Below are 13664 nucleotides of genomic sequence, written 5' to 3'. Positions count from 1 at the left end.
CCACCGGGGGGCGCTGCCCACCCTTGGCTAGGGACTCGGGAAGGGGTGTGGCCGCGCTCCAGCACTACAGAGGTTTGAACCTGTGTGGCTACGTGATTCTACTGTGAGCCAATCATGGTCCAGGCTTCTGGGCTTCTCTGATTGGCTAGGTCTGGGTCATTCACTTTTCCGGGAAAAAGATTGACATCTGGCAACGCCCCTACCCCAAAGGATGCAACCCTTCCACTGGGTCCAGTTCAGCCCCTTCGCTGACCTGAGCCCAGGTAATGACGAGTTCGCCAGTGAAATACGCTCAGTTTTGGCAAAACGAACACAGCTTTTACTGAGGATCCGCTTTCCTCCCGTGGCACCGGCGGGGCACCTGCCGCGGGTCTCCTCCCGTGCCGAATCACACTCCTGGCATGCAGATGACAAGTTGGAGCCCTCGAAGGCATCGGCCGGCAGAGCAGTAGGCTCAGCTGTGCTAGGCTAAAGAAGGGGCACAGCTTTTGGAAGCGGGAGCTAAAACTGGAGCTGGAACTGTCATTTTGGCCCTTCGGGCAGGAGGGTCGAACAGTTCGAGCCCATTCGGGGCAACGTAAGGGTCTGGTGTGCTAAGGGGGGCCGCTCCGGCGGACGCGAGGACACCCGAGTCTTGGCCTCCTGGCCTGGCTCCTCCTTTTCCCGAGGGTGCGTTCCGAGCCCCATCTTGGCGACCCGATAACGGCACACCCTTGGCCTCCCCACGCCCCTTATCGGCCGGCCCAGGCCTCCCCAGCGCGCCACCGAGGGTGTCCGAGCTCCGCGGTCACCAAACCCCCAGAAGAATGAGAACGCCGTTTCTACGCTGGCGGGCGCCTCGCAGCGACCAAGTCCGGGAGTGGGGCTGCGCGTGCGCACTCGGTCGCCGCGGGAAATTGAAACAAGGCAGCACCGGATTGTGAGCGGCGACTCAGCGGGGACATGGGCGCCGCAGCCGACGACACAGACACCGCGGCCCGCCTGGCCCAGAAGCTTCGGGCCGCGCTAGTCCAGGAGGAGCCGAGGTGGGCCGGAGCCGAGGTCTGGGTGGTTCCTCCTAAACCCCAGCTTGGGTGACCCCCAATCCCTGCCCGGGTGCCCCTGATCCGTGTCCTGGCCCCCCTGATCTGTGTCCCGGGTCCCCTTGACCCCGCCCTTGTGCAGGGCGGTGGAGGCGCTGCTCACTCGCGGCGCAGACCCCAACCTGGTGCTGCAGGACGGCGCTGCCGCCCTGCACCTGGCAGCCCGGGCACGACGCCGGCGCGCTCTGTGCTGCCTTGGGGCCCTGTTACGGCGCGGCGGGGACCCCAATGCCCGGTAAGCGGGGTCGCCTGAGGCCCGGGCGAGGACGGAGGGGATACAGGGCTGCGGTCTGGCTGGAGGTCAGGTCCCGGGCACGGGTCGGAGCGGTGGCCCTGCCCACGGTGACCCTGGCCCCTTCGCAGCTCTACCGAAGCGCTGACTCCGCTGCACGTGGCCGCCGCCTGGGGCTGTCTCCGCAGCCTGGAGCTGCTGCTACGCCACGGGGCGGACCCAACGTTGCGCGACCAGGTGGGGACCGGGGGTGTGGGGGCGGAGACACGGGCGGGGACCGCGGGCAGGGACAGTGACCGAGCACTGCTCTGCTGTTTACCCCCCAGGACGGTCTCCGGCCGCTGGACCTTGCAGAGCAGCAGGGACACGCGGCCTGCGCACGCGTCCTGCGGGGCCTGTGCTCCCCAGGCTACCCAGCTTCGGGGACGGTGACAGCGACCACGGGGACCCACGGTGAGGGGGCTTTGGGGCCCAGCTGCGCCCGGGCCTGAGCAGGATGTGGTTGTGAGACTCCAGCCGGTCTGATTTTCTTGTCTTTTCCTTTCTACTGGGGATGAAGCCTGGCACCTTTTCACTGAGTCGCACCCCCAGCCCCTTTTTCTATTTAATTTTGAGACTAGGTCTCACTAACTAGCTAAATTTTTTTTTTTGTCTTTTTATCGGTACCGGGGATCAAACTCACGACTGCCTGCTTCCAAGACAGGCGCTCTTGCCACTGAGCTAAATCCCCAGCCCTAACTAGCTAAATTGTCTGGGCTAAATTGAATTTAGGATCCTCTTGCCTCAGCTTCTTGGGTGCTGGGATTACAGACCAGCAACTGTCCCCTTCCCTTTCTGCCTCTCTTTTTTTTTTTTTTGAGACAGGGTCTCGCTATGCAGTTCAGGCTGGCCTTGAGCTCACTTTATAGCCCAGGCTGGTTTCGAACTCACATTGATCCTCCTGCCTCAGCCTCCTGAGTGCTGGGATTACAGGCATGAGCCACCACGCTCGGCTCTTCTGCCTCTCTTCTTGCCACACCCGATCCCAGTGTCTGAGCTGACACCATGTCTGTCCCCCCTTCCTCTCTGATCTCCGTCTTTAGGAGACGTCCTCGTGTCCTCCAAGGTGACCCTGGAGCCCACCTCACATCAGGTTGAGCCCAAGTGTGGGGACATGGGCCTGGGCCCCAGCCGGGAGGTCTCGAGTCCTGCTGAACCCCTGGAGGCTGCTGGTGAAGATGGGGATTGGGACAGTAGCTCCAACGAGGCCTTTGTCACCGCAGTGGAAGTTTCTGGCTCGGAGGACACAGCCCTGGAAAGAAACTCTGTCGGGGACTGGTCATTGCCCCAGGCAGAGCACGGACCCATGCAAGCAGCCAGCCCAGGGCCACTGAGCGAGGAGGCCGAGCTCAGCTCCCGGCTATGGGCCATGACTCTGTCCCCACCCCGGGCCACCTTCTTCCCACCCCTCCCAGCCACAGGCACAGCCCACAGCTGCAGCCAGCAACCTAGCTTCTGCCCCCTGGCAGAGGAGCAGCTGTCCCTTGGCAGTGACATGGCTGCCCTTTGGCTGATGGAGAAGGACACCAGCACCACGGAGCACAGGGACCTTGTCCCCACTGGCAAGTGTCTGCCCGTCCCTGCCATTCCTGGCCTGCAGCAGCTGCACAGGTCCCCAGTGCTTGGGCACAGTCATGACCCAGCCGCTCCATTCAACCAAAAGCCACGTGGCCTCTGGCAGCAGGAAAAAGCTGGTGCTGCACCCGGTGAGTCCATCTTGGGGTGGAGAGTCCAGGCCACCCGGCTTTCAGTCCCCGAATCACCCTTCCTCCAGCTCTGTGACTCAGTTTCCCCTCCCATCCCAGACTTTTCACAGTACAGCCCAGAACTGGCCGAGGCCCTGCGCACAGGCTGCATCCCTGACTCCCAGGCTGACGAGGACGCGCTGGCCCAACAGTTCAAGCAGCTGGATCCTGCAAAGAAGTGGCGGGAGGGCACTGCGAAGTCCAGCTTCACGTATCTGCTGCTGGACCCCAGGTGCCCAAGGTGGAAGGTTGGGACGGGGATGGAGGTCACATTTGCTATGTCCCTGGGCAAGATGCGGCTCTTGCTGGCATCAGTGTCTGCAGAAAAGGGCTGGAAGTCCCGGGAACAGGCAGTCTCTGTCCTCCAGCTGAGGACCCGGTGCGGGCTCCGTGGTGCTGGGGACCCTCTCTGGGGCCTCAGTCACTTTCCCAGCCTTCCCCTCTCTCCAGGGAGACCCAGGACTTAACTGCCCAAGCCTTCTCGCTGACACTGGCCCAGTGTCTTCAGAGCTTTGCCCGTGCCATCTTCTATGTGGGCAAGGGGACACGCACCCGGCCAGATGCCCATCTCTGGGAAGCACTTGGCTACCGCGGGCGGCCAGCAAGACAGGTATGCCGATGGGTCAGTTTGGGTGGAAGGAGCAGGCATGGCCAGGCTGTGGGAGGTGGCTCACAAGTGACCTGAACCCCACCCGTCCCCAGGCCTGCCCCAAGGTGCGCCGGATCCTGGACATCTGGGCCAGTGGCCGCGGCGTGGTCTCCCTGCACTGCTTCCAGCATGTGGTGGCCATGGAGGCTTACACACGAGAAGCCTGCCTGGTGGATGCTCTAGGTGGGTGCCTCAGCCCTTCTCTTTCCTGGCTGTTCCTTTGCTTGCCAAATGAGCAACTACTGAGCACCCCTGAATACACACATGTGCATGTAGTTGGCTTCAACTATTTGTCCTCACTTGAGGGAGAGTCAGGATGTCTTTTACTGCCACCTCCTGCTCAGGAAGGGGCACCGAGACCAGTCTTGTGACCCTGCTTCCTGTGTCTTCAGGAGTCCAGATGCTGACCAACCAGAAACAAGGACACTACTATGGCACGCTGGTGAATTGGCCTGCAGCTCGGCGTCGCCGCCTGGGGGTGTACCTTCTGTATCGCGCCCTGCTCATCTTCCTGGCTGAGGGGGAGCGGGAGCTGCAGCCCCAGGATATCCAGGCTCGAGGCTGAGCTCTGGAGTCAGCTACCCAGCATGGACAGATGGCGAGGATGGTGCCTGCTATCCTGGTGCCGAGAGCAGACCCCACTGTGAGTGGCTACAGACAGCAGGTCATGCGCATGTGTGTGCATGTGCATATGTATGTCAAGAGCACTAGGGTAGCCCCCACCTCAGTCTGAGGGAGGGCTTTGTGAGCCTGGGACTGCTGGAGAGGGAGTGAGCTCCCCATCATGGGAAGAAACCAAGGGGCAACCAGAAGGTGATTTGGAATACTTCGGTGCTCTGGCAGTCTTTGAGGAATGTCTTATCTTTTTGAGACAGGGTCTCACCATGCAGCCCAGTAAGCCCTCCTGCCTCTGCTTCCTGAGTAGTGGGATTCTGGATGTGCATCTCCATGGCTGGCCTTTTGTGCATCATCTTAGTCACATTCTTATCACTGGGACAAAATTCCTGACATCCACAACTAAAAAGGAGAGAGATTTGGGCTGGGGATGTAGCTCAGCGGCACAGTGCCTGCCTGGAAATTGGGAGGTCCTGAGTTCGAGTCCCAGTACCAAAAACAGAAAGAAGAGAGGTTTATTTTGGTTTAAGGATTCCGTTCATGGTCAGCCAGCTCCAGTGTGGAAACATCATGGCAGAAGGCCCAGGCAGAGGCCAGCTGTTCACCTCATGGTGGTCAGGAAGCAGAAAGAGATGGGAGGGGCTAGGGACAAGAATGCACATTCCAGGTCATACCCAGTGACCTTCTGCAGCCAAGCCCTGCCTCCTACAGCACTTTCAGCTGTGACCTCCTCCCTGAATGAACACACAGATGAGCACAGCACCCTATGATCCATCGCTTGCCACACACAGGCTTTGGGGAGACAGTTTTTAGATGTTACCATAACATGGCCCAAGACACTTTTTTTAGTTGAGACTCTGAGCTGTGTAGTGTAGGCTGCCCTTGATTCTCCTGCCTCAGCCTCTGAGTACTGGGACTGGCTCCCAGTCCACCTTTAGGTCCTAGATGGAACCCAGAGATGGACCAGCCAAAGTTTCCTCAGCTCCCCATGGGGATCTGCCCTTCTCAGAGCCAGGTTCACTCCTGCTGGGCCAAGGGCACTGTCCAGGTCCCATGCTTCCCTTGGCCTCAGTGTGTACCATGGACAGAGATTCCCTGGCTGGAGATTCCCACAGGCAGATGCAGGGAAGCGGCTGGACTCTGGACAATGGTGCGCAGGCCTGCTATCCCAGTCCTGGCAGAAGGTGACAGTGAAACTGATCTCTAAATAAAATATAAAAAGGGCTGAGGATGTGGCTCGATAAATTGCTCACTGCTGAGGCTCCTGACTGAGATCTGTAGTACAAGGAAGAAGAAGGAGTGGGCCTGAGCTCCACCACTGAGTGCCAACCCCAGAGCTTTTGTTCATTCTGAGATGCTAAGAACTGGATCTGGGCTCCTCCAGCCTAAGCCAGGGTTCTACCACTGAGCGACACTCTCAGCCTCTTTGTTTTTTTGAGACAGGGTCTCATTGTGTAAGCCAGGCTGGCTTCAAACTTGCAGCGATCCTCCCACCTCAGCTTCCCAAGTGCTGGGATTACAAGCTTGCATCCGGCCTCTCCAGTTTCTTCTAATGTTACTTTGAGATGGAGTCTCAGTGAGTTGCCTAGGCTGGACTCAAACTTGCCATGCTCCTGCATTGGCCTCCCCAGGCTGAGGTAAACAGGCATCTGCCACCATACTCAGCTTAGGCTAAATGGCTCTTTGCCCCGGGTACCATCCCTGTGCATTGGGGGGGGGAGTGCTGACCAGATGTCAGGGACACAGTCACCAAACCAGCAGTTCAGACCACAGGTGGGCTAGACCTCAGGAAGCCAGCCAGCCCCCCAGGTCCCAAGGTCAGCCCTGGGGAGGGAGACTGGGGCTGGGGGTGGGGGTTGGTGTAGGCCCCGCCCTGGCTTACACTGCACAGGCTGGAAACTCGGATTGTCACTTAATGTTTATTGAGTTTCAGTAAAGATGTGCAGTTCGGAAGTCAGCCCCGCCCCAGTCCCTCCCCCCTTGGGCAACAATAGCTCCCAGCGCTGAGGAGTTGGGCAAAGGTGCGGGTCTCGGGCAACAGAACCGAACCCCCTTCCGAGGGGAAGGAGGAGAGCCCCAGGGCAAGCACAGGCGACACGGAAGACAGAGCGGTGGGAGGGCGCGCGGTGGGGCCTCTGTACAACCTCAGCGTCCACCACCGACCAGAATGCACCGAGCGCGCAAGCCGGAAGTAGGCCGGGTCCCTCCGCGCAAGCGCGGGCCCGCGGCCTGGGGGCGTCTCCCACCAGGCCCCGCCTACCGAGGTGCGGACCGCCCACCACCGTGAATGCCCCGCTCAGGGGCCCGTCCGCAGACCTGATTGGCTGCGGTTCTGCTCAGCACTGTTGTCCTCTCAGCTACTTCTCCTCCGCCAGTGCGGGCTGGGGATCCGGCAGAGCCCTGGGCAAAGGCTCAGGCTCCCAGAGCAGGAACTCGTGCAGCAGCGTGTTCACCGTCTCAGGACACTCCAGCATCACCATGTGGCTGCCCTCATCGATGAGCTTCAGGAAGGCCAGCAGCAGAATCTGCAGAGGTACGCCCTGTGAGCGACCTGACCTTATCGCATACAATGTGTCATCCCAGAAACCTCCCCAAATAAGCCAGGCCTGTGGGCACTTTCAGAGGCTCGAAAGTTCCAGGCAACCTGGCGAGTTAGCAAGAGCCCAGGTCAAAAATAAAACGTGGGTCAAAGGATGCAGCTCAGCGGCACAGCGCCTGCCAGGTCGTGAGCTTGATTCCCGGTGCCAAAAGAAACCAAACAAACAACAACAACAACAACAAAAATGGCAGGGGATGTAGTCAGTGGGAGGGCTCTGAGTTCAATCCTCAGTACCATAATTTATAACACAAAACCTCCACAATAACCAAAAACTAAACTTTCCGAATATTGCCCAGTGACTCTCTGGTGACAAAAACTGGGACTCTCAAGCCTTAGCCCACTGACAATTGAGGTGAGGATGTTCTGGGAGTCTCCAAGCATTTCCAAGTGTCCCAGGGTGTGCATGTGTGTGTGTATGTGTGTATGTGACAGAATAGTCCTCACTGTTTACTGGTTTATTTTTGAGACAGAGTCTTGCTATGTAGTGCAGGCTGCTCTCAAACACAACGATCCTCCCGCTTCAGCTTCAGAGTGCTAGAACTACAGGGGTGCATCACCAAGCCCCGCTCACACTTGGTTTACACTCGATCTTAGCCAAAAGCCCGAGAAGCGATTCACACTTTGTTTAAAAACGCCAGTGTTGGGCTATCTGTAGTGCCGAAGGCCCTGAGATCTTGTCGCAGGGCCTTTAATCTAAAGATCCCTGACCCTCCTTCGTAAAATTTATATTAACGGTCCTTGGTCTCCCGCAAATCCTCAGCTGGGAAGAGGTTCTTACTACGGGGAATGGGGACACAAGAGCCCTGCTTTGCAGTGTGAGTCTACCTTTGACTCCAGATCTACTGCTCCCATTCCTCTGGGGCCAGAAGACACAAGTACACCCAAAAACATAGACCCCAGCGACACAAAGCCACACCCACCAGAAACTTTTGTTTACACAGTTTCCAGCTGTGCCAGTTTCCAGACCGCACCCACAGGCATGGCCACGCCCACCCCCAAACCCCCGCCCTCCAAGAAGCTACACCCACCTCGGAAGCTTTGCCCCTTGGAGAACCACACCCACAAGGAAAGCCACATCCACCAAGGGGCCAAGCCTGTAAGCCCTGCATTTTATAGATGGATGTGGCCGCTCCTGGAGTCAGTCCGCTTCCTACCTCTGCCATTCGCTGGTCTTCCTCCACTGGTACGAACTTGTCGTGCATGCCGTGGACAAGCAGCACGGGCACGGTCAACTCGGCGTGGTACACTTCATCACCCTCAGGCCAGTACTGGCCGCTCATCATGGCCCGCAGCACGAAAGACGACACGTTGAACGCGTTGCCCTCCTTCAGCAGCTGCTTCTCCTTGGCCCCTTGGTGTGCAAAGCCGGCCCTGTGTGGGGAGACACTGCCAGCAGGGCCCAGGACCCCTGTCGGGACACCTGCAGCCTCCCTCTGGCCCCACCTCGGGGAGAGGAGCAGAGTCACAGACCCAGCACTCACTTGAGGAAGCTCCACGCCAGGCAGGGTGACAGGCAGTGCAGGACGCACGCGGGCATGTTGAAGATGGAGCAGATGCTGGGCTCCAGAGCCGTGGGGCCGCCACCGTTGATCATGATCACCTTGTGCACCAGGTCCGGGTACTCGTGGGCCAGGAAGGTGCAGAAGGAGACGCTGGCAGAAGGGAAGAGGGGAAAGGATGGAGCACAGAGGTCACCGGGTGCAGCCACAGATGCTCCCAAGTGGGCGCTGAGGCCCCTTGCTTGTCCAGAAATTGTCAGGTTAGGAGTTGGGGTGTTTGCCACTTAGAGGATCCAGGTCTAGAACCTTATTTCTATATGCATTTTATTTTCAGTATTGAGGTTGCTATCCAGCGACTCTCACATGCTAGGCAAACTACCCACCATAGAGCTACACCTCTAGCACTTTTTATTTTTCATTTGGAGGTATGATGTCAATAAATTGCCCAGGCTGGCCTCCAACTTGCAATTTCCTGTCTTAGCCTCCCAAGTAGTAGCTGGGATGACAGGCTTGGGCCTCTAAATTGGGGTTGGCTGCTTGCTTTTGTAAATAAGGTTTCTGATTTTGGCGATTTGTATACTATTTTGTAAATCAAATTCTAGTGAAATGCAGCTGTGCTGGGTATGGTAACAAACGCCTGACATCCCAGTGCTCAGGAGGCTGAGGTAGGAAGTTTGAAGCCAGCCTGGGCTACAGAGTGAGATCAAGGACAGCCTGAACTGCATATGGAGACCCTATCTCATGAAACAAAAACAAACAAAAACATCATTTGCAAAGTTTTGACAGATTCTATGGCCTGTAGACCAAATGTTTTTCTGTTGGGTCCTTTAAGAAAATGTTTGCTGTGGTTTGAGGCAGAGCTCAGTGGTAGAGCAGCTGCCTAGCAGGAGGGAGGCCCCAGAGTCTGTGCTCAGCATCAGAAAAGGGGCAACGGGGCAGGGAAGGGTGAGGACTCATGCTCATTCTTGCCCGGAGGAGAGAAATGGGCAGGGTCAAGCTGAGACTGCAGGGAGTCCTGTGTGACCTGGGTGGCTTGCTCGAGCTCTCTAAACCTCCATTTCCATGTCTGTGAAGTGGTAACAAGATCATTATGAGGTCACAGGAATGGGTGCTAGCTGAACTAGAGGCATCCAGATGTCACAACATCAACAAGTGGAGACATAATGGAAACAAATCAGAGTTCTGTTTCTTCTTCTTCTTCAGGGCAAGTGATGGAGCAAGGGCGCCCACAGCCAAAGCACGTGCTCTCCAGAGTGTACCCCCATCACAGGAGCTGCATTTCTGGTTCAGGATGGCTTTTCCTTGTCTAACTGCGTGGGCCGTCATCCCTAACACAGAGCTTGACCGGCTGCCCTGAAGTGGCCTGCCCAGTGCCAGGCACACTATCAGCCCCCCCAAGCGGGAGGGTCACAGTGGCCTGGGCCTGTGGGCAGGGAATCCAGCAGATGGGCTTAGCCCTTCAGCCTTGTACACTGCAGAGAGCTCCAGTGCAGCCGATTTTGAAGCAGGTCTAAGGCAGCCATTCCCAGTGGCCATGACTCTGCCCACACCTCTACATGGCTCCATGTAGAGATGGTCAAGGTGTTCTCCAGCAAGGGATTTTGCAGGGCAGAGGCCAGGGATGCTGCTAAGCACCCTCCACCTCCCCAGGAAAGACCTGCCAGGCCCAGGGGTCAACAGCAAAGGGGTAGAGAATCACCACAAGAAACGATCTGTTCCATGCAGAAAGAGGGGAGACCTGGCATAAAGCAGGACAGAGAAAGCTTCTACAGCCTCTGCTCCTCCCCCTGGAGACACCCAACAATATCTCACGGATGTCCCAGGCTGCCCTTGTATTTGCCATCCTCCTACCTCGGTCTCCCAAGAAGTCCACCATGCTTGGCTTACTCTGTGACTAACCAGAAGACAGTCCTTATGAGCAATCAGAAGAGCAGGACGACTCCAAACAGGAAGTAACCCTGAGGTGCTGGAAATGTGAATGAGCCACACAAACTAGCAGATGCCATTCAGTGTGGGACCCTCAAAGTGCACACCTGTGACATGGGGTGCAGCACTGCAAAAACAGCCTCGGGGGTGAACATGGTAATTGCCCAGGCTGAGTAACTGCAGGGTGTATAGACGCACTACTTGATTGCAGGGTACCTGCAAATTTAGACCATTAAGCAAGAATGTGTAAGAATAAATTTTTAACAATCTACATGGCAGTGATGGCAATAGTTCTTGTCTTCTTGCTTCTTGTCTTGTTAATTTAGAAAATGTTCCCCTGCTTTTCTGTTGCAAGGTTGGAGATGCAAAGTGGGGGTTCCTATGTCCTAAGCAAGTGCTGGCCACTTTGCTACACTGCCCCAACCCAGCGGCCTTTTTTTCCCCCTCCTTCCTTCCTTTCCTCTCTCTCTCTGTCTCTCTGTCTCTCTCTCTCTCTCTCTGTCTCTCTCTCTCTCTCTCTCTGTCTCTCTCCTTTTTCTTCTTTACTGAGACAGGGCTTTACTGTGTAGCCCACACCAGTCTCAAATTGGCTACATAGCCCATGCCGGCCTGGAACTCTATGATCCTTCTGCCTCAGCCTCCCAACTGGCTGCACCACTATTCCAGCCACTGTCAAGGAGGAAGCAGCCTTAGGGCTGCTCCCGCCCCACACCCAGGCTGAGCACTTACCCGTAGGAGTGCCCAATGAGCACATTGCGCTTCTTGGCGTAGCGCTTAAAAATGGCCCGCATGTCCTCAGCCAGTGCGTAGAAGGTGTAGGCGGCGGCCACCTGCGGCGCCGAGCTGGCCCCGTGGCCCGCCAGGTCGGGTGCCACTACCTCGTAGCCCAGGCGCACAAAGAAGTCCAGCTGCTCCTTCCAGATGGCCAGCGAGCCGCCCACACCGTGGATGAAGAACAGCACCACATCTGCCTGTGCGCCCTTGCAGCTGGTGATGCGCTTCTCGCAGTCAATGTGAATGGTCCTCTTGGGGCGCCGTGCGCGACGCCGACGCCCGCTCCCCGAGCCCCCAGCATGCGCGCGGCCCTCAGCCCCCGCGGGCTCGGCCAGCTCCACCTCGAGCGCGGCCGGGGGCTCGCAGTCGCCTTGCCCATGCCCTAGGTCGGCTCGTGGTGCGCGGCCCAGGTTCTCCACCAGCAGCCGCCCGTTGCGGTACACGGTGATTCGGCGCTGGCAGCGCACCAGGCCTGCCCGGTTGCCCTGCACCGTTTCTGGGGGTGGTGGGGGCGAAGGCGCGGGCGCAGGGCCCGCGTGCTTCACCCGCAGCACGCGGCCTGGTTTGACCTCCACGAAAGTGTATCCGTCGCCCGACTCGACGCTCTCCAGCGGCCCCACAGCGTTGGGGGTGGAGCCCAGCAGGCAGCAGAGGAAGCCCTCGGTCACCCCGGTCAGCATGGCGTGTCCTAGGGGAAAAGGGGTGGCACGGGGGTGGCAGGGTGGGGGTTGCATACTAGGCACCAGTGCGGACCCACATAAAGGCTGGTGCTGCTGATGGCCCCACCCTCGAAGCCCTGGCCATGGCTCATTTCAGCAGGCAATCGAGGGGTAGATGGGGGCCTTCCTGGAGAAGGCAACATTGTGGCAGATGTAACCTAGCCAGTTAGGGCCTCCTAAGAGCAGGTTTTAATTTCATGCCATCTTGCAGTAATTCACTTATTCACGCACTCTTTCATTAACTCATTCATTCATGTACTCTTTTGCTACTCCTCTTTTCTTTCTTTCCTTTTTTTTTTCTTAAGACAAGGTCTCACTATGCAGTGCGGGCTGGCCTTAGCTCACTGTGTAGCCTAGGCTGGCCTCAGACTCAGGGCAATCCTCCTGCCTCAGCCTTCCCAGCGCTGGATGAGAGGAGTACTCCCAATGCCCGGCTCCCCAAGGGCATTTTAAACAGTGCCCATCCAGCCTCAGGGACCTAGTTCTGAATCCAACCCTTGAAGGCGGGGCTCCGTGAGGAGGAGGGAACAAGACCTAGCAGGCCTCAGTCTTGAGCCTGAGTGGGCAGAGGCCTGAACTCAGGAAGGAGCTGTTCTCAGCGCCCTGGGCTCAGGACCTTGGGATCCGGGCACTGCCGCTCGCTCAAGTCCCCAGGGCTGGTGATGAGGATGAAGGCGAAGACTGCAGGGAGCCCTTAGGGCAAGAGCCCTAGACGCCTCCCCCCATGTCCATGGCAACCATAGGAGGTTACATAACTCCAGGGGACACCCGCGCAGCGCACCCCCATTGCCTGGGGCCTACAGCAAGGGACCAAGATCGGTTCCATCCAGGGCCTGGGTGCTGCTGCGTGATGAGCGCTGGAAACCCGGCCCGCGCCGGCCTTGCAGCGCAGAGACACAGGCCGCACGCCCGCTCAAGGCGGCTCTCGCTCCCGCTGAGGAACGCGACTCCAGGGCGCGCCAGGCCCCCTTCCCGGGCCGGCCTCAGCTTCCCGGCTGCCATCATCCCTGCAGCAGGCTGGCAGCCGCTAGGGCTCTGTAGCGTCCTATGTGCCCTAACGTGATTTTGCGAACCCCTTTGCTCCGAGGTGGAGCTTCTGGCGGCCCCGATGCTCCCCTCCCGGGGCTCACTTCGCGCTCACCTCATCGAGGGCCCCGGGGCCCGTGGCTGGGCAGAAGGGTCCCGGGCGCGGAAAGCAGCGTCCGCCTGCGGGCGCCGTTTACATGGTGCCGCGAGGTCAGCCCGGGCGCGTCTACGCTGGCGAGCGCGGGCCCGGGCGGTCAGCGCAGGGGCATCTCGCCGCCGCCACCTAAGGAACCAGCCCTTTAAATCCCTCCCAGAGGGGCGGATCCTCGAGCAGACGGGCGGGAACCTCGGCCTATCGCTGCTAAGAACTGAGCTGGCCTAGTTAGGTGTCCAATCAGAGTCGGCAGTTCCATCGGGGGGCGGGCTCTAGAAGCAACAGCACCGCCCCTCTTAGGAACGCCGCGGAGAGGGGAGGGATGGGGCTTGGCGCGCAGCACAGACCGGGTTACAACCAGGACCCAGGGGGCTCCATCTCCTGGAAGGGGCCAATCTCAGGCCCTTGCTTTGAGAATCGGTCTCCCTGGCCAGAGCCTACCTCGGAACCCCTCTGTGCCTTCCAAACGGAGCCCCCTTGCTTCCTTTCTGGGAGTTGACCTTTACATTACAGAATTACAGAAATGAAAACCCCCAGCGCTTTGCGATTTCAGCGGGGAAACCGAGATTCACAAAGGACACAAATCAAGCAGGAGCCAAGGCTGG

The 13664-nt window shown here is 58.4% G+C and overlaps 2 protein-coding genes across 3 annotated transcripts; one reads left to right on the top strand and one right to left on the bottom strand.

Moving 5' to 3' along the window:
• The first annotated feature begins 42 nt into the window (after positions 1–42).
• Positions 43–5586, top strand: Ankle1 (ankyrin repeat and LEM domain containing 1). 2 transcript variants are annotated; one of them, XR_010040260.1, is made up of 10 exons: positions 43–1025; positions 1165–1317; positions 1446–1551; positions 1641–1767; positions 2397–3059; positions 3159–3330; positions 3549–3708; positions 3801–3930; positions 4140–4390; positions 4623–5586. XR_010040260.1 is itself a non-coding variant. In XM_003464185.4 (9 exons), the coding sequence occupies exons 1-9, from the start codon at positions 943–945 to the stop codon at positions 4310–4312; spliced, it is 1767 nt and encodes a 588-aa protein (XP_003464233.1). In that variant the 5' UTR covers positions 43–942; the 3' UTR covers positions 4313–5586. The 2 variants fall into 2 exon arrangements, 1 of the variants encoding a protein (XP_003464233.1); XM_003464185.4 differs by having other exon boundaries at positions 4140–5586.
• Positions 5587–6262: 676 nt separating this feature from the next.
• Abhd8 (abhydrolase domain containing 8) lies at positions 6263–13216 on the bottom strand. Its single transcript, XM_005001169.4, has 5 exons — positions 13021–13216; positions 11116–11848; positions 8443–8613; positions 8116–8332; positions 6263–6887 (listed from the first exon to the last, which is right to left on the bottom strand). Exons 2-5 carry the CDS (start codon positions 11838–11840, stop codon positions 6720–6722), a joined length of 1281 nt encoding a protein of 426 aa, XP_005001226.1. The 5' UTR covers positions 11841–11848; positions 13021–13216; the 3' UTR covers positions 6263–6719.
• Positions 13217–13664: the final 448 nt, after the last annotated feature.

Source organism: Cavia porcellus, unplaced genomic scaffold, assembly GCF_034190915.1.
Source record: "Cavia porcellus strain 051 isolate PalLab524CR breed Dunkin Hartley unplaced genomic scaffold, mCavPor4.1 scaffold_17, whole genome shotgun sequence".
NCBI lineage: Eukaryota > Metazoa > Chordata > Mammalia > Rodentia > Caviidae > Cavia > Cavia porcellus.
The sequence above is the reverse complement of the archived record's forward strand: the minus strand, read 5'-3'. Positions and strand labels throughout refer to the sequence as shown.

What these genes read in the sequence shown, in the direction of transcription:
- Ankle1 (XM_003464185.4), top strand. Translation starts at nt 943, where the DNA reads ATGGGCGCCGCAGCCGACGACACAGACACCGCGGCCCGCCTGGCCCAG. An exon ending in CTAGTCCAGGAGGAGCCGAG is followed by an intron (nt 1,026 to 1,164) that starts GTGGGCCGGAGC and finishes GCCCTTGTGCAG; the next exon opens with GGCGGTGGAGGCGCTGCTCA. An exon ending in AAAAGCTGGTGCTGCACCCG is followed by an intron (nt 3,060 to 3,158) that starts GTGAGTCCATCT and finishes CTCCCATCCCAG; the next exon opens with ACTTTTCACAGTACAGCCCA.
- Abhd8 (XM_005001169.4), bottom strand. Translation starts at nt 11,840, where the DNA reads ATGCTGACCGGGGTGACCGAGGGCTTCCTCTGCTGCCTGCTGGGCTCC. An exon ending in CTGGCGTGGAGCTTCCTCAA is followed by an intron (nt 8,333 to 8,442) that starts GTGAGTGCTGGG and finishes CTCCCCACACAG; the next exon opens with GGCCGGCTTTGCACACCAAG. An exon ending in AAGACCAGCGAATGGCAGAG is followed by an intron (nt 6,888 to 8,115) that starts GTAGGAAGCGGA and finishes GTACCTCTGCAG; the next exon opens with ATTCTGCTGCTGGCCTTCCT.